General features: G+C 37.7%; 2 protein-coding genes and 1 non-coding gene across 6 annotated transcripts in view; 2 read left to right on the forward strand and 1 right to left on the reverse strand.

The window, feature by feature from the left end:
- The first annotated feature begins 238 nt into the window (after positions 1–238).
- On the forward strand, positions 239–19291 carry BTG3 (BTG anti-proliferation factor 3). 2 transcript variants are annotated; one of them, XM_006057433.4, is made up of 5 exons: positions 239–396; positions 3824–4002; positions 8445–8582; positions 13546–13753; positions 18626–19291. In XM_006057433.4, exons 2-5 carry the CDS (start codon positions 3830–3832, stop codon positions 18863–18865), a joined length of 759 nt encoding a protein of 252 aa, XP_006057495.1. In that variant the 5' UTR covers positions 239–396; positions 3824–3829; the 3' UTR covers positions 18866–19291. The 2 variants fall into 2 exon arrangements, with proteins under 2 accessions (XP_006057495.1, XP_025137975.1); XM_025282190.3 differs by having other exon boundaries at positions 242–467.
- Positions 7714–7786, forward strand: TRNAK-UUU. Its single transcript has one exon. It is a non-coding gene; the product is annotated as a tRNA-Lys (tRNA).
- Positions 19292–19909: 618 nt separating the features above from the next.
- Positions 19910–23024, reverse strand: part of CXADR (CXADR Ig-like cell adhesion molecule) — a 64791-nt gene continuing 61676 nt past the window's right edge. For all 3 annotated transcript variants that reach the window (XM_044939928.2, XM_025282177.3, XM_025282170.3), the window contains one exon: positions 19910–20034. In XM_044939928.2, the coding sequence (XP_044795863.2) occupies positions 20031–20034 (4 nt within the window). In that variant the 3' untranslated portion in view covers positions 19910–20030. The remainder of the gene's footprint in view (positions 20035–23024) is intronic.

Consider the following 23024-nt stretch of genomic DNA (forward strand, 5'->3'; position numbering starts at 1 on the left):
CATTCTTTCCGGAAAGGGGAAGCCGATGGCGTTGTTGCCCTGGTCTTCGGACTGGAGGGTCTGCCGCGCGCGTGATACGACTGAGGGTGCTTCGCCGCCCGCGCCGCGAGGCCGGCGCCCCGGGGGCGTGGCCGAGGCGAAGCCCCGCCTCAGGCTCCTCCCCCTAGTAGCGCGAGCCAGTCCTGAGCGGCGCCATCCCTTTCCCGGGTCATTGCCCCGCCCCTCTTCCGGCCCGCGAGCCCCCCGCGCGTCGTTTCTGGGCCGCGTTCGCTAGCTCTCGCGCGCTAGCCAGCCCGCCCTCTCAGCGCGCGCTTGGCAGCCCGACGACGCGGGAGCCTCACAAGCCTGACGAGGCTTGCAGCGCTCGTTACCACTGAGCGCCTGTCCGCTAAGGCGGTACGTTCTGTTCCCGGCCCGGGGACTGTCGGGGTCGCCGAATCTGTGGCCCCAGAGCGGAGGCGGCGGCGGTGAGGGGACTGGGCCAGGAGGAGGCGGACATGGCGGGGCTCAGGGCAGCGGGAGGAGGGTGGTCCGGGCGCCCAGGAGGCCACGTCGAAGCCTCGCGGGCGGGCAGTGCGTGGGGGGACCGCGAGGAGTGCTGGGTCGAACAGGCTTGCATCGGCTCTGGCCCGGCTCGAAGGAAGGGCTGGGAACTGCAGGGGGCGGTCCTCGAGGGTTTCCGCGAGACCCTCAGGGGCATCGCGACGGCGGAGACGCAGCCTAAAGGCTCCTGCCACGTTTCCGCAGCGCGTTACCTTCCGCTCGGGGTGGGCGACAGCCTTCCTCGCGCGGCCGTGGGTTTTCTGGACCCGGAGACCCGGCTTGCTGTGTCGGGGGTGGAGGGAGGTCGCGCCTGAGGGCAGTCGAGTTCCCGAACCCGGGCCTCCGAAGGCTGGAACCTGCCCGGGGGCGGCGGACCCTGCGCGACTGTTCGCGGGGGAGGAAGGGAACGGGGTTCGGGGCCCTGCCCCCTTAACTCGGGAAAAACCGCGATTGCAGAAGTTGGACGCGCTCGCGGGCGGTTCTTCCAGGAGTGGGTGGATACGTGGGGTGCCCCCTCACCTAGCGCTCGTCAAGAGCCCCGTGCCAGTCCCGGGCCGCGGGCTGCCGGGGCATGAAAAGCCCACCTCCCAGCGCCGCGGGAATCCTGCCTCTTGGGGTCTGGAGCCCGCTTTGTGGCTCCGCGGGGCTGGTCCGAGGCTCCTCACCCGCCCCCCGCGGCTGGGATTCCCTCAACCTGGGGAAAGTCTGTCCGGAAAAATACTTGTTTCCAGAAACGGGCTCGACTCGCCTCTCGTTACAAGGAGGGAAAAGTACAAAGTTATAAACTCCTGGCAGGCAGGGCTGGGTTTTCCTTGGGGTTCTCGGCCCGCCGCCGGGAGCCGAGGAGACTGTGGAACAAAGTAGAACTTGAGGAGCTGCCGCGGTGACTACGTCCCCGGATGACGTCACCGTGCGAGATTTAAAATGGGAGCTTTTCGCTCCGAGTGTGGGTGGAGGGTTTGCTGCCCCTTACTCGAGATACTTCGCTTGCGTACCTCGGGTCTTCTGGGCCCTGCTGGGTTCTGCTTCCTGACTTTATAACTCTCCCCTCTGGGGGGTACCCTTCGGATCCTCCTGGAATACTGACCTGTGAGGGTGGGTTAAATTGTCAGCAATTCAGGCACTATTCTTTCAAAAGTGAAAAAAAAAAAAAAATTCCATATGACTCATCTTGTGTTACAACCCAAAGCCACCACTAAGTGATTCTTTCCTTCCTTTCTTCCTTTTATTTTCTAATGTGAAACAGAGGGCCGAGGGGGGGTGGAGGGGGGCAGGAAAGGAAAACAAAACCCCACACTCAGATATGTAGAGCAGAGTTGGCAAATTGAATGAAGAAAATGAGTTAGTTGGGGATGGAGTATATTTCTTTAGCGTGATTCCTTGTTTTCTTTGGTGGGGTGGAGGCTGATGTAGTTCCATCAGCAAGTTTCATCCCAAAGCATATATTAAATTGCAGCGGGTTTTCTTTTCTATCATAACGTGGTGGAGTATAAATATAGCTTTATACGTGGAAATGGCTGACGTTTTTTTCAGCAGGAGGCTGCACAGCAGTTGGAGAGGGCTGGGGTTGTGTGCTGCTGGCCATAGAAGAAACCCATTCTAGGGTTCCAGGAGGAAGGTTTGGGTGTCTTCCCATCTAGGATCAGGGTAGCTATGGCTGCCAGCATACTTCTCAAATACCATACAGAATTTATTTCACACTGATGTCCCTTGTTTGAATTTGCACAAGGAGGAAAGGAATCATACTACGAAGACAGACTTTAAGAGGAAGTTTGGGAAAAGAAAAAGGAAGCTAACAGAATCAGCTTTAGTTTTTAAATCTGAAAGAACTATAGGCTAGGTTAGTCAGTTTTTACACCAAACATAGCAGGGGCTGTATGTCTTTAATAATTGGCTCTGAAAAGGTGGTGTTGCTTAGTAAATGCAGCATCTGATAACTCCAAGTTACTTACAGCAGCCAAATGAATGAGCTCATCGGGTAAAGACAGAATATACATTGAAACAATCCCAGTACAAGATATCCAGTACAAGGTTTTTGCTTTTATGGATTAATCAATGATAAATCAGATCTGACGTTTAAAAAGAATCCTTCTTGAGGCAGTTCCAAAATGCAGCTGAATCTCTAATTATTCCTTTTAGTTTGGTTTTCCATGAATGATCCTGAATTTCCACTTTCTTAAATATGCTTTGATAGAGCTGGGTTTTTTGGTCATATATACCTATGTCTCTGGTCCTGAAAGAATACTTACAGAAGCTCGGTGGTGGATCTTTGTGTATGACAGGTTCGTTGAAATATAGTTCACACACTGTATAATCCACACATTTAAAATGTACAGTTCATTGGTATTAGTATATTCACTAAGTTGTAGAACCATCACCACAGTCAATTTTAGGACATTTTCATCATTTCAAAAGGCAATCTTATACTCACTGACATCACTTCTCCCGCATTCTCCTACCCCTAGGCCACTAATCTATTTCCTGTTTATATAGATTTGCTTATTCTGGACATTTCATATAGTGTTATACAGTATTTGGTCTTTTGGCTTCTTTCCCTTAGCATAATATATTCAAGTTTCATACATGTTGTAGCACCTACCAGTTTGTCATTTCTGTTGCTGAATAATATTCCACATTTTATTTATGCATATATCAGTTGCTCCACATTTAGTTTGTTTCTGCTTTTTGGTTATTATGAATAATGTTTCTGTGGACATTTGTGTACAAGTTTTTGTGTGAACATATGGCTTCATTTTTCTTGGATACAGAGCTAGAAGTAGAATTGCTGGGTCATGTGGTAGCCATATATATATGACCTTTTTAGGAACTGCTAAACTGTTTTCTATATTGGCTCTACAATACTGGATTTTAAAGTGGACTTTTTTATGTTTTAAAGTACAAGTTATTTCTTAGAATTTTAAACTTGATTTATTGTAGTTAAATATTTATGCATGTAGTAAAAGCTTATAGTGGTATCATTGTAGTACTTCTGAGTACTACAATGTACTTCTCTGATTTTTATTTTAGCTAACAGGAACAACTTGGTGTGCTCTCTTTAGTGAACTCCTTACAAAGGTGATAAAATTCTTAAGCAGTATTTAATAATAAGGTCTTTATGGCATAAATTAGTGACTGTTCCCTGCTCCAGATATCAGCCAATGAAACACGAGATAAAATTGGGAGGAGGAAAGGGGGCTGTAAAGGAGGTATATTTCACAGAGCTTTATCTTCAAATTTTGATGTTTCTGCTTTTTTGAGAAAAACTATTTTATCTTTGCAGGAGAAAATGAAGAACGAAATTGCTGCTGTAGTCTTCTTTTTCACAAGACTAGTTCGAAAACATGATAAATTGAAAAAAGAAGCTGTCGAGAGGTTTGCTGAGAAATTGACCCTGATACTTCAAGAAAAATATAAAAATCACTGGTATCCGGAAAAACCATCAAAAGGACAAGCCTACAGGTAAAGGATTAGCTTGGACATTTGAATTGGACTGAGTGAAGAGGATGATCATCAGCTCCTCAAAGGGTTAGGGTTAGGGTTAGGGGCCAGAGGAGTGATGGTGTCCTGTCCATGTCTTTCACAGTTTATCTGCATCATACCCAGCTCAGGAGTGCTCATTTATTTTTTATTTATTCACTTTAAAATACAAGCATTTGTTGTTGGGACTCCTACTGCCTGGACTTGGGATGCCAATCTGTAGACTCCTGGGAATTAGTTTTGTGGTCATAGTGTGACTCCTGAGTGTTTTTCTTTGTGTATCACAGGTAGTTGAGGATTTTCACAATTGTAGAGGACCCCTAAAACTATCATTTAGAAGAAGGCATGGTAAGAGTTGAGAGAAATGAGTTCCTTGTATCTAAAAGTAAATTACATGTGACATATTAAAAGTTTTCTGGCAAATGAGAAATAAGATTATTAGACACCTGATATGTTCTTGACACAGGAATGATTTCATTTGTACTGTGCATAATTCGTTGTAGTAGAAGCCAGTGTAACCATTTTATAGATGAAGGTAACTTACCTATGATTCGCAAATGGTAAATACTAGCTCTGGAATTTGAATTCAGGTCTAACTCACCCTAAATTCTTAGGAGCTTTCTGTTACACCACAGTCTGACCACTGCCTTGTCTCTGAGAGTGAAGGCAGTTCTCACTCCCAGCTGTCTTTTGTACTCCAGTTTATAAGTTCCATATACAGTTTAAAGAAGAGCAGACTCCTGTAAAACATGTCCTGGCATGTTCTCTCTTTAGTGTTTATGTGACTACTTGGGAACCTGAGTTGAGAATGTTCTACTAAACTCAGCTGTCAAACTGTGTCCCATTTGTGGATGTGACCAAAAAATAAAAGTGGAACAGTTGTGACTGTCATGAATATAAATTCTTTTATTTATGCATATTGCTGCCCCTAAAGATTCCTCCGCAAATCAGCACTTCACAGTAAAAAGAATTTTCTTTTAGTCACTGTGTTCTTGTCAAGTGTATGACTATTCAGTGTGCAAAGGAGGTGAAAATATGACTTGTTTAGTTTTCATTTGTGAAAAGCAAGGTAAGCATGTGATCTGTTGAAAAGAATCAAAGTAATTGATATATTTCTCTCTCATTTTTATCCAAAGAGGTTTCCTAGTATACTGGAAAATGTGGTGAGTGAAAGTAGAGATGTGGATGTAATTCAAGTTATTGTTTTTTATCCTCTCACTTGATTCTCTTAATTTTTTCCTGCACATCTTCATTTCTGATAAAGTGAACAGCTTTTATGAATTAGAGCTCTTGAGGCTTTTTACACTGATGTAATTGACATTGGACTAAGGCTTTTGGTAGTGCCAAGCCACTGTACTGTTACTGAAAAAGGAGACACTGTCAAATAAATGCTTAAAGATCAGACAGTGTACAATTTCATTTCCATTAATTTCAAAAACTTGAGGGAAAAAGTTAGCCAAACAGGATTAAATTGGCATGTAATCAGAACTATCATTATTGAGTCATTTTGAAGCCATCTTTGAAGTAGAAAACTATTAGAGTTAATAGTGGGTTGTTTCTTTTATAAAAATTAGTAGACTATAGAATTAACCAAAGTTATTAGACTCTTCATAGAGTAGGTTGGAAGTGTTCTTTTTTTCTTCTAAAGTTTTTATAAATTAGTATGTTTCTCTGCAACATATACAAATAAGGGCAATTTGGCAACATTACCGAGATCTGTAAAAATATTCATAGTCTTTGAAAACTGAGTCTCCTAAAATCAATTCTAGAAGTATAATCAGAAATGCAGACAAATATATATGAATATGGATATTTCTTAAACTTTATAATTGCAAAAAATTGGAAAGCACTACACTGTCAAGAAAATGATAGACTATTTTTATGCAACTTTTAAAATCTTGTTTTTGAAGAGTGGCTAATGGGTAAGTAGTCACAGTATCTAGAGTGAAAAAAAAAAAAGCATAGAAATATGTATGGTATGCAAATTTTGTTGAAACAGAGTCTCTAAGCCTTTATATTTACATATTTTTTTTTGAGCTTAGAGCCTACATCTTCACTGTGTGTTAAAAAACACATACATGTGTACATATAAGATCTATCTCCTTACCCTTAACTGATTTTGATCCTGGGCACGTGGGACTTTTGAATCAACCTACACAACATTAGAATCTATAACATAAGACCATCTCATAGAAAGGAACAAAGATTTTCTTACATGTTTTAAACTAGTTTTAAATTTTTACTCTGAATTTGCTAAATTGTTAATGGTGATGTTACGATAAATATAGGCCTAATTGGGTTGTTTAATAAGATGAACTTTGGCATCTGTTGTGGATCTGAACCCTGCATTCACTTTCTTGCTGGGTAATGTTGGGCAAGTTACTCAAACTCTCTCTGCCTCCTTTCTTTCTTGCAATGAAGAAAATATTATGTAACTCACAGGATCAGTGTGAAAATTTAAAGAGTTAATATAGACATACTTTGTTTTATTGTACTTTGCTTTATTTTATATCACAGATGTGGTTTTTATAAATTGAAGGTTTGTGCAAGCATGCATTGAGCAAGTCTATCAGCGCCACATTTGCAATTACATTTGCTCACTTTGCGTCTCTGTCACATTTTGGTAATTCTTACAGTGTTTCATACTTTTTTGTTATTATATTTGTTTCAGTGATCTGTAATAAGGGATCTTTGATGTTACAGAGACTCGATGAAGGCTCAGGTGATGGTTAGCATTTTTTAGCATAAAGCTATGTATATTGTGTTTTAGATGTAATGCTATTACACATTTAATAGACTACAGTGTAGTATAAATATAACTTTTATATACACTGAGAAATCAAAAATTTGTGACTGGCTTTATTGATACTCACTTTATTGCTCTGGTCTTTAACCAACCCACAATGTCCAAGGTATGGCCATACATACAAAGTATATAGAAAACTCTCCATACATACATACATATGGCCATACATACAAAGTATTTAGAAAACTTTCCAAAAGGGTTGTTATTATTATTACTTAGAAATATATATTAGCTATTATCTAATGAGAACTTTTTCACTGTTTTAAATGAAAATGGAAATTGACTAATTAAATATAAACACATTATTCTCTTGATGTTACAGTATTATAGTTAGTACTATTATCAATATTTGTCAACTAACTTATATTTTCTATATTTTAAAGCTTTGGGTCTGAAGAAGAAGTAAAATGATTTAATCTAAATTCACCCTGTAAATCACGGGCTTCTCTGGTGGCTCAGACAGTAAAGAATCTGCCTGCAGTGCAGGAGACCCACATTCAATCCCTGGGATGGGAAGACCCCCTGGAGAAGGGAATAGCTACCCACTCCAGTATTTTTACCTGAAGAATCTCTTGAACAGAGGAACCTGGGGGCTACAGTCCATGGGGATCACAAAGAGTTGGACATGACTGAGAGACATAACACTTTTACTTTCATACTTTCACACTATAAATCAGGATTAGTACGAAAACCTGGATTCTCTTGGTTCATTTCTTAGTTGTAGGCAGTAAATACTATCATTATAACTAAAAATTTCTCTATGTAAGCAGGATACTTATTTTAAGAGGTATTTTTGCATTCATACTGAGAGCCATCTTTGAGCATTCTGTTAGGTAGCTGTGGTTGGTACTTCTTGAGTTAAAATAAAAAATGGGACAGATGGGAATTCCCTGGTAGTCCAGTGGTTAGGACTCTGTGCTTTTACTGCTGTGAGCCCAGGTTTGATCCCTGGTCAGGGAACTAAGATCCTATAAACTGTGTGCTGGAACAGTCTTTATTGGTTTAGAATTTTTTCACTTTTTTGCTAACTAAAAAATAAGAAAACCCTTGAGTAACACAACTTAAATAAGCCAGTAACACTTTTGGATTATATTTTACTCTTAATACATGATATAAATGGTTCTGTGTCCTTGACTGATTTGGTATTAGAGAACAGTTATAGGTAAGGCAAAGGATACTCTTCTTAAGCAAAGTAACAACAGAGCAAAACTTGTCACAAAAATTTCTGAATATTGTTTAAAACATTATATAGGAATTTGGCTAATTTTTTGCATTCAAAGTTCTAAGTAATTTCATGCAACTTTCATACTCCTTGCTTGTTGAAGTACATGTGAGGTTGAGTAGTTACTATCTGAAATGAGGTAGAGCCAGTTCTGATTTCCCTGTGCTCATGCAGATGCCCTCTTCCTTCTACCAGGCTGGGTAGACAGCAGCGTTGATGCTGCTGCTGTCTCTTTGCCTTTAGTTCAGATTTGTTATCTATTTAGGATAGGTATTCCTGAGTTCTTTACCAGGGTTTTATTTTTTTTAATTCATGTTGGCAAATACTAGTAGATATAACTAAGTTTCTGATTTAAATTTTATTTAAAGCTATTAACATTACTCCACTTTTTTGTAGATGCATTCGTGTCAATAAGTTTCAGAGAGTTGATCCTGATGTCCTGAAAGCCTGTGAGAACAGCTGCATCTTGTACAGTGACCTGGGCTTGCCAAAGGAACTCACTCTATGGGTGGACCCATGTGAGGTGTGCTGTAGGTGAGTTCTTGAGTTTGGCAACTGAACTGATCACCATGCTGGAATTGATTTTTATGAAATTCTCTCAGGTATTGCCTATACACGTATCTTAATGGCCAGGAGCTGGTTGTTTGGCTTTCTCAGATGTGAATTTTGTGAACTAATCTTCTAGGAGGTGATAGTAAAAGACTGGTTACACTCCTGTTTTACAACTAAAGAAACTTAAGAAATGATAGAGTAGGGGTTTTTTTTTTGAAGAGCTTTACCAAGTTTATTGTAGAATTTAGATACCTTGACTCCCTGTAGGTCAATTATTACCTTCTTGCATTGATAGTGCCCTTGTCTTTCCCCTCTTCAAACTAGGAAAGTTGCTAATCCCAAATAATACTGGATAATTACTTTTGGTTGGTCTCTGTTGCTGTTTGTTTCTACTCTTGCCTCTCCCCCCACCACCCCATCCCCCCTCCCCTTTTGGCTTTTAAGTGGCTGAGTGAACTTTTTGTGGTTTTATTTTCATAATGGAAATTATTTCTTGTCTCCTAATGAGCAGAATTGTAAAAGCTAGGTGTGTTAGGTATAAGCTGAACTTCATTCACTTTAAAAGCATTCATTGTGGACCAGGCATTCTTAGTTGTGGAAATGAAAGTGACATTATTCTTTCAGGTAGTTCAAAGTGTAATAAGGGAGAAGAAAGAATAAGCAGATAACAACAGAGTGAGATTTATGCTATAATAGAAATATGTACAAGATGCCCTGGTTGGTGGCACAAAGGAGAAAGTTACTGCCTCACGGAAGACTGTAGTCACCCCTTGGTATATCAGTGAAGGATTAGTTCCAGGACACTCCTCACCACACACATGCACACACACGTGCATACACAGCCAGAAGTAAAATCCTCGGATGCCCACGTCCCTTATATAAAATAGTGCAGTATTTGCATATAACTTGTGTATAATCTCCCATTTACTTTAAATCATCTCTAGATTACTTATAATACCTAATACAATGTAAATGCTATGTAAATAGTTGCCTTAAATTGAAGAAGTTCAAGTTTTTCTTTTACGAACTTTCTAGATTTTTCCCCCCAATATTTTTGGTCTGTGGTTGGCTGAATGCACGGATGCAGAACCCATAGATACAGAGGACTGATTTTATTGAGTAGGTGATACTTGAGCTGAGTGGGGAAGGAGTTGCAGTTGACTGACTAGATGACGAAGTAGGAAAGATGTTTCCAGACATGATAAACAGATGCGTGGAACCCCCTGTGAGTGATCTCCTACAGCTGTTCCATTAGGGTTTTCTCTTTGGTTTAGAGGTACAGTTTACCCATTGATTGTAGTAGAGGTGCTTTTGATATAACCCTAATATCTTCTAAAGGTGGTCATAGGCTGTGACTTGATCTTCATCAATGAAAGTGGTGAGGAAGACATGCTGGATAAATACATGGTTGTTCTGCAACAATTTTCTGGACCACCCTGGAGCTGCTTGATATAAGCTGGTGTCTTATATAAGCTTATTGCTTTGGAAAACTGGAGGCAGGTAGATTTTCCAGTACTTATTTCTCATAAAAAGGAATAGCAGCAATTTTTGGTCTGAGAAGGTCAGACAATTTTTAGAGTCTGGGACTAAGGACGGACTTACCTCAGGCCAGGGTCAGACTTTGTTTTGTAGACTTGGTCCACTGAATCCCTGCAGAAGACTTTTTTCAGTATACAAGAAATAGCTATCACAAAAATAACTATATTGAAATACTTACTTTTTTAGGGCCTATACTTTGATCCTGATTTACTCTTACTTCATGCACAGTTCTTTAAGTTAGTTGTATAGTTTTTTTTTTTTAGTTGTATAGTTTTTTAAGCCATAAAGACTTACATAACGTTTGAAGGGGGACTGTTGAAAATACAGTTGACTTTCCATATCTGAGGGTTCCATATCCACGCATTCAACCAACTTTAGTTCAAAAATATTTGAGGGGAAAAAATTAAAGATAAGTTCTAAAAAGCAAAACTTGAATTTGCCAGGCTATGCAACTATTTACATAATATTCAAAGTATCTGCATAATATTTACATTGTGTTAGATATGATAAGTAATCTAGAGATAGTTTAAAGTGTATGGGAGCATGTGGGCAGGTTGTATGCAAATACCTTGCCATTTTATTTAAGGTACAATACTTGGGCAGCCATAGATTTTCACACTGGGAGAGGAGGGGGAGGGGATGGTCCTGGAACCAGTCCCCTAGGATACTGTTGTCATAAATCTACAAAAAAAGTTATAGTCTAACATAGAAGTGGGAGCAAAAAAGCAAGAGTTAAGCCAAATATATTATCACACTGTCAAATAAGGAATATTTAATACAACAGTCTTAAATCATTAGGGGAAAGTTTCTGTATCCAAGGATGTTTAAGAAGTTGGTGAATTACATGAACATTTTGGTCATATTTATTTGAAATGCTTAAACCGTATCTTGACACCTGAAGATGAGAGCTTTAGTTACGTGGACATTCTGTTTTACTTAAGTGAATACTTCATTATTTGATAATACCAGATAATGAAAAATTACTGAGCTTTCTCATCTTGCTAGTATAAGAAAATCCTTGCATTGTTTTCTGTATGATCAAAATTTTGCCCCAAATTGACTATGATGTGAGTTTCTTCACAGTTAATAGAAATTATCTTTAGAATGTTCATTAAGTGATGATAGAAATCCCAGAGGAAACAAAGTGTTAGTAATTGGGTAGAGATGATTGCTATAAATTAATAAAGGAAATTGAGATATTTATTAGTGCTTTTGAATCCAAACTGGGAATATTCTGAAAATTAAAACTGATATAGCAGTTACATAGTTGAATAAATAATGTGAGTAATTAAAAATAATAAATCATTGTATACTAAAGGCTGTGGTTGTAAAAAATATGTGAAATCTACTCAGAACATTCTTCATAGAATTATTCCATCAGGATAGATACTGGAAGAATGCAAAAGCGTTATATAGTTAGAAAGGTTATCACTTCGTGAAATACTTCAGATTATACTGAATAGAAAACAGATCTTTCCTATAAGGAGAAATCCTGCAAATAGCTGGCATGTTATTATCTACTCAGTAGTCTACACTTCTTTTTTGTTTGTAATTTCTGTAATCCTTTCTTTTCCTGATAAAGAGCATTAGATACTATTGATATTTTTCAAATTAACTCAGTTGGTCTTAATGTTTTAGCAGTGTGTTTAAATTGTAAAGTTTAAAACTTGTCCCTTACTAATTCTGAGGGATTAATTGCATGTTCTGATATTACGGTAATATAGTAAGCCGTTTCACTTACCCTGAAGAGAGCCCTCATGCCAAAATACTACCAAGGGAAAAATGCAAAACCTAATTGAGCTCAAGTGTCAAAGAAATCTGAGTTAATAAAGCTGATCCTTCAGTCATTTAGATGTCTGCCCTTGGTTTAGGTTTCTGTTTCTACTGAGGGTTTTTTCTCAGATTTCTTGCCTTTCTGTTTTGCCTGAGTTGAAATTGTAGTTCATGAATTCTGTGTTGTGAAGAACTCACCCAGTTGTTCAGGCATTTTCTAAGAAGAATCACCAGTTGAAGAACAACCACTGTCCAACTATTTCCAGCTTCCTCATCCTGCAGATAAGAAACTAAGGCCTGGAGAGACTGAATAACTTGTACCTGGTTACAGCTAGTACATGGCAGAGCAGAACCAAAAACATGTCTCGTGCACTTTACACCATTCTATAGCAGTTTATGAGATAGACTGAAAGAGAATAGAAAAAGGGAATTATATACTGTATTTAGATTGCATTTATGGCCCCATTCAGCCCATGAGAATAGAAGATAGCACAGCTAAAAGAAATAGAACTCACCTATGAGACTACTTGATTGCTATTTAAACTTTCATAGACTTTGTTGTAATTAGGCCTTTTACTTAATTGTAAATATCCTGATTCAGAAATAATTTGAGACGAGTTATCTTGAAATGAAATTAATTGACATCATAGTTAACCTTATTTTTCTTTTGAAGTCATTCTTATATTTTGTAAGCTTGGAATCATTTGTTTAACTTTAATTACATGTTGTGTAAGACTGCTTAAGAGTTTATTTCCTTTGTCCTAACACTTCCTAGAAATTGTTTCATAGTGTTTATGATGTCTAATTTATTTGAATGGATTTGTCGGTTTCTTCTCTGTCCTCTCAATGAAAACTCCTAGTTTTACTGTGTATTATGCTATTTTCCCCTGATCGCAGAATTTTTTTTCCTAGTAACCAATAGCCAAAGTTAGATATCCTGACAGTTTTTCTTAGATCAAGGCTTTAAAAATGTTTTGGAAGAATAAAAAATAACTGCTTAAAAGAAGTGAACATTTATCATAGGAATCTCTGTGAAATCAGCAGTGTAATTCAAGAAAAATCCTTTTATTTTCCTCAACAGTAGCTGTATTTTCTTTTTCTCTTTAACCTCAACAGTTCCCTCAGTTCTCATTTTTGTCAGTGTAGATACAGGAAACATAGGCCCCTTTTTTAATTTAATTGCAGTAAAAGTAAATCCCATAAGAAATATCTAGTTGATTTTTGACTTGAATTACTATGATCTACAATATAGGGGTCAATTAAAAATTCATTAGGAAGTTTTACTGTATTAATGTAAATGTCCAATACATTAATGTATGGCCAATTTCAGTGGTGCATACAAAAATGTAATCAATGAATTTCTCTTGGGGCAGTAAAAAATAAAATCGGAAAAGAGAATGAATGAGGTCACTTTTTTGGTACGTTAATAGATTGGAAAATTGTCGCCTGCCTGTTGGCATGGAGCTGGGTTAACATACTATATATGTAGAATCAAGTTCTGGAAGGGTTCCTTCTTGGCCCGGGACTGATGGCATGTCCAGACCTGTTCAGTTGTTTTTATGGACATTTGTTGCTTTGTTGATATAACTTCAGGGGTTCTAAGTTTTTTGTTTTTGGATTTTTTTATTCTTAGGTATGGAGAGAAAAATAATGCATTCATTGTTGCCAGCTTTGAAAATGAGGATGAGAACAAGGATGAGATTTCCAAGAAAGTTACCAGGGCCCTTGATAAGGTTACCTCTGATTATCATTCAGGATCCTCCTCTTCAGATGAAGAAACATGTAAGGAAATGGAAGTGAAACCAAATTCTGTGGCTGCGACCCCCAGCCCTGTGTACCAGGTAACCATGAAGTGGCTCCATACTGAAGGTCCTGAGCAGGGCTTGCAAGGTCATCCTGGGTAGTCCTGCTCATATTGCCCAGGGTTTCTGACTTGAGATTTTAGATCACAGTTCTTGCCTTTCCACACTAAGGGGAAGCTGTTTCATCTGAGATGAGAATAGGCATCCTGAGTCATTTTATCAAAGGTCTGCTTTACTATTCAATATGTAGGATAAATATATTTCAAAAAGAATAGGAAGAATCATGGAAATAAAACATATCTGATGTTTTAAAATCCTTAGTGCTTTCAGAAACAGCCACTTTTTTTTTTTGTAGCCTTTAACTCTTCCAATTTGTAACTTTAGGTTTAACTTTCATGTTCCTCCCTCCCTGTGGTTAAAGAGAAACATCAATAAATTTTTCTTTAGTTAATTTTTCATTCAAGCCAAAACAATATCTTTCTTTGCCTTAACAAGTAAAGAATCATATAGCAAGCATGAGAGCTTCCCTGCTGGTTTGTTTGATAAAGAATCTGCCTGCAATTCAGGAGACCTGGATTCGATCCCTGGGTTGGGAATATCCCTTGGAAAATGGAATAGCAACCCACTCCAGTATTCTTGCCCAGAGAATTATATGGACAGAGGAGCCTGGCAGGCTGTGGTCTATATGGTCACAAAGAGTGGGACACAACTGAGCAACTAACACATAGCAGTCAGATGTGTACTTTGTTCACTTATTTATTACTTATACCCCACATACCAAAGAACAGTTAATGTATTATAGTTTGTAAAATTCTTAACAGTACTTCTCAACAGGAAATATTTTCAAGTAAAAAAAAAAAATGAAAAATCTTTTGAGTTGAGCCTTATTCTGTACATGTACTTTTTCTGATTTTGAGTCTATTTTTAAATATACCTGTTTTTATTAAGTTGGCCTTAATTAGATATAATTAAACATAACAGGTTTCTGGTATGGTTTGATTTGGCCTAAAATTAGAATTTAGATCTTAATGAGTAAGAAATCAGAGTATCATGAGTATTAGAGACTGAACCTTTAAAAAATTAACTTGAAACAGTATGTGCATCCATGCTGAGTCACTTCAGTTGTGTCTGACTCTGCAGCCCTATGAACTGTAGCCCACCAGGCTCCTCTGTCCATGGGATTCTCCAGGCAAGAATATTGGAGAGGTTGCCATGCCCTTTTTCAGGGACTCTTCCCAACCCAGGGATTGTACCTACATCTCTTAACGTCTCCTACACTGGCAGACAGATTCTTTACCACTAGCGTCACCTGGAAAGCCAGAGTACAGCAGTGACAGGTCCTCCTCTTCCCCAACCACCAGTCTTATGCCCTTGCATGAAGGTGTTCATTACCAGTTATTTTTGTATCCTTCCCAATAGAATCCCTATATAGATAAGTAAACATAATATTTGTATTTCGGGGATCATTTTAAGACCACTGACATAAATATTTTGGACTTTTTTTCCGTCTGTGTGATGCATTATATGCTACAAATTACCATTGTTAAATTACTTGCAATTCATTGAGATGTGTGGTAATTTTATCTCAGAATTTTATTTGTTACTCAGTAAAGCAAGAATATGAATCCCAAATTGAACTTCTTGCTACTAATTTTTACAAGTAAATTGACCTTTAATTTTTAGATTTTCTTTTAAAATTCAATTGTACTTGTTTTCCCCCTTGTTGAAAGACTACTGGGATAAAATTCTAACAAAAAAGCATAAAAAGGGACGTGTCTTTTATGTGCTTTTAAAATAAAACAGTTCTTTTCGACATTACATTCACAAAACATTTCATAATGGAGAAGCATAGTTCAGCTCTTAACAGTCATTGTGTAGAAAGTTGGAGCAGATGGTCCACTTTAAGATCTTTTTTACCCGTCCATTTTTTTCATCTTGAATCTGGCTTTACCAAGAAGAACCTTAAAAAAAGAGGTTATCAAAGTACAGACAAAATAATTTCTAGCTTGGGGGTCTTTGTTCTCTGATAGGGGTCTGTGTTTTCTGAAAGGAACCTCCAAAGATAATTCTCCACTAAGAATGAAGATTATGTAATTTCTCCCCAAATTGGTCTACAGATTCACCTTGCTATCAAAATCCCAAAAGGCTTTTTTCTAGATAAAATTGAAAGAAAGGAGAATCAAGTCAGAGATCTCACACTAATATCAAGTCATTATGTTTATCAAAACAGTGTGTTAATGGTTTGTTGTTTAGTCGCCAAGTCGTGTCCAACTCTTTTGTGACCCCATGGACTATAGTCCACCAGGCTCCACTGTTCATGGGATTTCCCAGGCAAGAATAGTGGAATGGGTTATGATTTCCTTCTCCAGGGCATCTTCCCCACCCAGGAATCAACCCGCCTCTCCTACACTGGCAGATGAATTCTTTACCACTGAACCACTAGGCAATCCCTGTGGTAATGGTTTAAAGATACACAAATATATTATTGGAACAGATTGTAGACTCCTTACGTACAAAAATTTTTTTAATAAGTGCCAAAGCAATACAGTGGGGAAAATCGATAAGAACTGGTACTGAAACGATTGGATAATCCATTTATTTTTTAAAAAGTGACCCTAACTGCTACCTTATACCATACATTAAAAAAAAACAACAACTGATTTTAAATGGGTCACAGGCCTAAACATAAATGCTAAATCTCTGACACTTGGAAGAAAACATAGGGAGATACCTTTATTATTTAGGATAGGCCAAGATTTCTTCCAAAAATGTTATTAAATTTGACCTCACCAAAATTAAAAATCTTTGCCCATCAAAAGAAACCGTAAAGAAAATGAATGGGCAGAAGTATAGGCTGGAACAAAATATTCTCAATACATATATTTGTCAAAGGACTTGTTTTCAGAATATACTTTAAAAATCAGTCCTATAAATCAACAATAAAAGACAAATGATCCAGATAACAACAGTGGGTATAAAGATGTGAAAAAACACTTGTACAAAAGAAGTTATATAAATGGCCAGTAAGCAAATGAAAAAGGTGTTCAGCCTTATTTGTTATCAGGTAATTATAAATTTAAGCCACAGTGAAACACTACTTTCAGAATGGCTAAAATTAAAACATCTGACAGTACCAAGTGCTGACAAGGATGTGAAGAAGCTGGACTCATAAACTGTTGATGGAAGTGTAAAAAATGGTACAATCACTTTGAAAACTGCTTGGCACTTAAATATGCATCTGCCCTATAACCCAACAGTTCCACTCCTAAGTATTTTAACAAGAGAAATGAAAAGAACCATATCTACAAAGCCTCTTACTAGAATGTTTATAACAGTAAAAAAAAACAAATATCCATTAACAAGTGAATGGGGGAAGATAGTCATATATTCATTTATACCGTAGGATAATAACAATAAAACAGATTTCATAATAGACACAGTGCGGAAGGACCTAAAAAACATTCTGTTGAGCAGAAGAATTTTGCCAGGGAATTCTTTGGTGGTCCAGTGGTTAAGGACTCTTGTTTTCACTGCCAAGGGCACAAGTTTGGTTCGTGGTAGGGAAACTAAGATCCCACAAGTCATGTGTTACAGCCCCCAAAAAAGAATATTGCTAGACACAAAAGAATATATACCTTCCATTTATATGGTGTTCACAAACAGGGAAAACTCAGTCTGTGATAGAAATTTGAACAGTGGTTGCTTGTGGGAATCATTGTTCCAGAATTGTGTCTACTTTTTGAGTTTTAAAAGCTTACCAGGACCCCAATGTAGAAAGAAATGAAAACATTCCACTTCACTATTGGTTTTTAGTATAGGTCAGTTATTAGTTGGAACTCGTAATAAATTTTTTCATTTCCCCATTGTAGGTAATCAAGAATTAACTGTGCATGCTAAGGTTATTCACTGCAGCATTGTTTTGTGTGCTTTTGTGCATTGTTTTTTTAAAAGACTGAAAGCAGCCGAAATGTCCTATCAACAAGATACCACTTAATTTAGTTATGGCATAGTCACGGCATTACTGTCTAGCTGTAGATTTATGGAAAAAGTCATTATATATATGAATGTCTCTGATATGTATTTGAGTATAGAAGCAGTATGCAGAATTGTGGATATTTAATGTGTATATTGATGTACACACAAGTATATTCATAGAATCTCTCTAAAGGTAATCAAAAAATTGATTAGTGTGTCTGCTGCCTCTGAGAGGGTACCTGGTAATCAGATAAAGAGAGACTTTTTTTTTCCACTATATACAACTTCGTGCCTTTTGAATTTTCTATCCTGAATGTAGTGCTGATATACAGAATATAAATTTTTTAATCCCTATGCTAAGAGCAGATGAGAAATCAGAGAACTCTGAAAGTCATAGTCACAGGGCACAGTATTCTGAGCAGAGAGGTCCAAGACTGCTGAAAACATTTTGCATAATGTGAACTTGAGGTCCCACTTGACTTACAGCATAATCTAAGACTGTTGTTCCAAAATGCTAAACTGGCTACATTAGAATCACCTGCAGAGTGTCATCAAAATACCTGGCCTCTGTTCCTAAAATTTTGTTAATACTGTTCAGTAGAACAGGACTGACATTTTTGTGTTTAAAAGCTTCATAGGTGACTCTTCAGCCAGCTTCGGACACCAGCGGTCTTAAACATGATGTGTCCTTACAGGCCTCTACTCATTCTGTGTTTTCATCTTTTCTGGTTGACACAGCCAGAGAATACCTGGTTTTCAAGGGGTGTGTTTGAGTTTATTAATTTTTGTTCATTTGAAAAATACTGATCACTACTATATTTGAAGTTTTTAACATATTTAGACTTGACTGTAGGGAATGTCCCTTAGAGCTACTCTTTGGGTTGTGGGTGAGTGAGTTTGTTTTTTTATTGATTTACCATTTTCTTTTCCCTACAGATTTCGGAATTAATATTCCCACCTCTTCCAATGTGGCACCCACTGCCCAGAAAAAAGCCAATAATGTATCGAGGGAATGGCAATCAAAGTCACTACCCTCCTCCCATTCCATTTGGTTATCCAAATCAGGGACGGAAGAATAAACCATATCGCCCAATTCCAGTAACATGGGTACCTCCTCCAGGAATGCATTGTGACCGCAATCACTGGATTAATCCTCACATGTTAGCACCTCACTAGCTGCTTTTGTCTGTTGGTGTCATGTTGAGCGAAGGTAGAATAAGCCTGACTACACATTAAAAGTTCATACTTAAAGTAGTAAAGTTAGATGGGCTAAACCATCAAACTTATTTTTATAGAGAAGTTATTAAGAATAATCTTTTCTTAAAAATATATATGCACTTTAGATATATTGATATAGTTTGAGAAACTTTATAAAAGTTAGTCAAGTGCCTGAGTTTTTAATATTAAACTTGAGTATTTATATATTGTGCATCAGCTCTGTTGCTTATGAGGATACTGTAGGAGTGGATGATCTAGCACCTTTGAGCATTTACTTTATGGAAAGTATGTAAGTTATTTATACACATGGAAATCTATTTTATGTCGTTGTTTAGAAGAATTGCATAAAATCATGTAGTTGCAAATAAAAAGTAGTTTGAGGCATGACAATGTGTGCTTCTGTTCTGTACATAAACAGAGAAGAGTGAAAGGGATATCTCACTGCAGTGTTTAGTTAAATATTTAGCAAAGAAAAAGCCATGTAGCAATTTCCATTTTTCTTTAAAAAATTAATTTTTTATTAACCATAACTTTCCCAAAGGCTATAGTAGCAAGTGATTCATATAAAAAGTTTAAAATTTGTTCGTAGTACCTAATTGAAAATATAAATACAGTGAAACATTTCAGTCATCAAAGTCACTATACATAGGATTTTCTTAGCCTGGAATTTGGCCTGTACAAATGTTGATAAGACATCTGACTATGCCTAGTGCCACTGCATAAAGCAGAAATGTTCTTGTAGATGCTCTAAGCTTTGCCTTGTGCTTTTTTTCTTCAACACGTTAAAGTCTTTATTAAAGTGAAAGTGACGTCGCTCAGTCGTATCCGACTCTTTGGGACCCCATGGACTGTAGCCTACTACGCTCCTCCGTCCATGGGATTTTCCAGGCAAGAGTACTGGAGTGGGTTGCAATTTCCTTCTCCAGAGGATCTTCCTGACCCAGGGATTGAACCCGCGTCTTCCACATTGTAGGCAGACGCTTTACAGTCTGAGCTATTCGATGGAATTTTTAAAAGTCTTTATTAGTGGTCTAAAATAAAGTCAAACAGTACAGTACTTCAGATTCTTCAGTGGTCCTTCGTATTTATACCACTGTAGTGCCATCAGTCTCGTAAGTGTACTTCAACTACAAAAACAAAAAGAGACAGAAAAATTTGGATTTAAAAAAAAATTGGGTTTTTTTCCCCGAAAAAGATGATTACACTTTCTCATTATACACATCTTTAAATTTCTAGTCCTAAATTATTTGATCAGAAAAATCAACACTTGCTAATAAACATTGGATGTCCTTGGCTGTTCCAGATATTCCTGTTGCCTGGTAATAAATTCTGTTGAGAACAGACTACCAGAAAAGTGCACAAATCATAAAGATACATAGCTCTCAGGGTATGTGGTATTCAAAATGTCTGCAATCTCAACAGAAAATTTACCTTTAAACCTCAGAGACTTCTGGTTTCAATGTTACTGTGCTCTTCAGTAGCGCTAGTTAACGGCGAAGTCATGTCCAACTTCGGCGACACCATGGACTGTAGCCTGCCAGGCTGCTCAGTCCATGGAATACTCCAGACAAGAATACTGGAATGGGTTGACATTTCCTTCTCCAGGGCATCTTCCCGATTAAGGGCTTGAACCCAGGTCTCCTGCACTGCAGGCAGATTCTTTACCAACTGAAGTGAAGTGAAGTGAAAGTCGCTCAGTCGTGTCTGACTTTTCAACCCCATGGACTAAACAGTCCCTGGAATTCTCTAGGCCAGAATACTGGAGTAGGTAGCCTTTTCCCTTCTCCAGGGTATCTTCCTAACCCAGGTGGATTCTTCACCAGCTGAGCCACAAGGGAAGCCCAAGAATACTGGAGTGGGTAGCCTATCCCTTCTCCAGTGGATCTTCCCAACCCCGGAATCGGAACCAGGCACGATCTCCTGCATTGCAGGCGGATTGTATACCAACTGAGCTATCAGGGAAGCCCCTTACCGACTGAGCTATGGTATTATTCTCGTAGTTTAGACTGGATTTCAATGAAAATCACTTTATCAAAATTATTATTGGCCACAAGAGGGCATCAGATGTTCTTTTTCCAACTTCCAAACTAAAGGTTGTAATTATAAATAATCTCCCTTCGCCAAGGAAAAGTATTCGTGGTTATAGTTTAAATCACTCTTTTTCTTAGACATCTACATACAGAAATTACTACTTGTAATGGAGAATGTTAAGTATGCCAAAGTTGTTATTATATACATTGCTTTACTGGAATCATTTTTGCTAAAAAAAAAAATGTATAGTTCATTTAGGAAAATAAAAGTACCTAAAAGCACAAAGAAAAAGATGATCAAAATTAACTATAATAGTTCCAGCTGAGATAACTACTTTATCTAGCAAAGTATTTTATCTAGTAGCTGAGTTACTATTTTAGTGGATGGGGATATTTAAAAGAGGGAGCTTTTACTTTATAAACTTCTGTTTTGTTGTTATGAAATATACTCATTTTATGGTCTCACAGTTTGAAAATGTGGAACATTTTCTTACGTAATTGATTTTTTTCCTAAAACATGATTTTTAATATTTTCATGGTATTCATATTTATGTACCTTAATTGATTTAACCAGTCTTTATAATTAGCTATTAAGCTACTGATCTCTTTTTTCCCCCTCTAGGTTTATTTTTATTTATTTGTCCATAATTGTTTATTGAAGCTTTTTTAATATAAATTTATTTTAATTGGACGCTAATTACTTTACAATATTGTGTTGTAAGCTACTGATCTCTACAGGAAATTTTTTTTTAGCCACATTATTTAAATATATATCTCCTTTGTTGGAGGTGGTTGCAGGCAGGGAGGTATTCCTTTGAAGTCCAGAAATAAATGAGCAAATTTGTTTCAGAGCTGCCAGTTTAATTTACATACAGAAAGTCTATAGATGATAAATTTCTTAAGAGTCAAGTTAATCTGTAAAATTTCAACAGAAAAATAGGACTGTTGCACTAAATTCAATGAAAAAAAGTTTTGTTTTTGAATCTTATTGATCATCAAACACATATAAAGACATGAAATAAAATTTACTGATTAAAAATAAAAGTATTTAAAATTTATAAACTTTGTCTAAAGTGACTGGAACATGACAAATGTAAACTTAAATTTTTTCACCTGAGTTAAAGTGAAATATTTCATGTTTCCTAATATTGCCAATGTTAATACAGACCATATTTAAAGTCAGATATTGATAGCTGATAACATCAAATTATTTCGTAAATAATTCTGAAAAGACAGCTTGTGGATGTTCGATAGTCACTTTGAAATCTGGACAGAAAAAACTAAAATGCAAGCTCTCTTACAGGGATTTGGCATGCAGATTTACTGTAAAATTACCCTCCCTAGCATGATTAGGATTGCCAATCAAAAAGTTTAGGTGGGAAACCATTACAAATGATCTACCCAATAAACATTTTAAATATTTAAAATGTAGCAATATACAGTCAGTCATCTAATATCAGGACTTCCCTGGTGGTCCAGTGGTTGAGAATCTGCCTTGCAATTCAGGGGAAGAGGATTTGATCCCTGGTTGGGGAACTAAGATCTCATATGCATGCCACAACTAAACCAGTGCACAACAATTAGAGAAGCCCACACAGCCAAAAGAATAGAATTAGGAGACCTGAATTTCATTTCTGCTTGCTTTGGTAAATCCAAACCTTTCTGAATCTTGATATTTTCATAAAATGATGTTTGTTGTTTAGTTGCTAAGTCATGTCTAATTCCTTGTGACCCCATGGACTGTAGCCCACCAGGCTCCTCTGTCCATGGAATTTTCCAGGCAGGAATACTGGAGCGAGTTGGCTTTTCCTATTCTAGGGGATATTCCAGACCCAGAGATCGAACCTGAGTCTCCTGCATTGTCAGGTGGATTCTTTACCACTGAGCCACCAGGGAAGCTCTCACAAAATGATACTGAATTAGATAACATAGCCCAAGGATATCTTGGGGGTTGTTTGACTTATCAAATTTAACTGCTATTTGAATTTTCTTCACTTAACTATATTACAAATCTTTTGCCCATAATATTGTGAAAATTAAAATGCTACAAAATCACACACCAAAAAATCAAACCTACAAAAACATGT

The sequence above is a fragment of the Bubalus bubalis genome, chromosome 1 (genome assembly GCF_019923935.1).
Source record: "Bubalus bubalis isolate 160015118507 breed Murrah chromosome 1, NDDB_SH_1, whole genome shotgun sequence".
In the NCBI taxonomy this organism is placed as follows: domain Eukaryota; kingdom Metazoa; phylum Chordata; class Mammalia; order Artiodactyla; family Bovidae; genus Bubalus; species Bubalus bubalis.

What these genes read in the sequence shown, in the direction of transcription:
- BTG3 (XM_006057433.4), top strand. Translation starts at nt 3,830, where the DNA reads ATGAAGAACGAAATTGCTGCTGTAGTCTTCTTTTTCACAAGACTAGTT. An exon ending in CCATGTGAGGTGTGCTGTAG is followed by an intron (nt 8,583 to 13,545) that starts GTGAGTTCTTGA and finishes TTTTATTCTTAG; the next exon opens with GTATGGAGAGAAAAATAATG. An exon ending in CCCCCAGCCCTGTGTACCAG is followed by an intron (nt 13,754 to 18,625) that starts GTAACCATGAAG and finishes TTTTCCCTACAG; the next exon opens with ATTTCGGAATTAATATTCCC.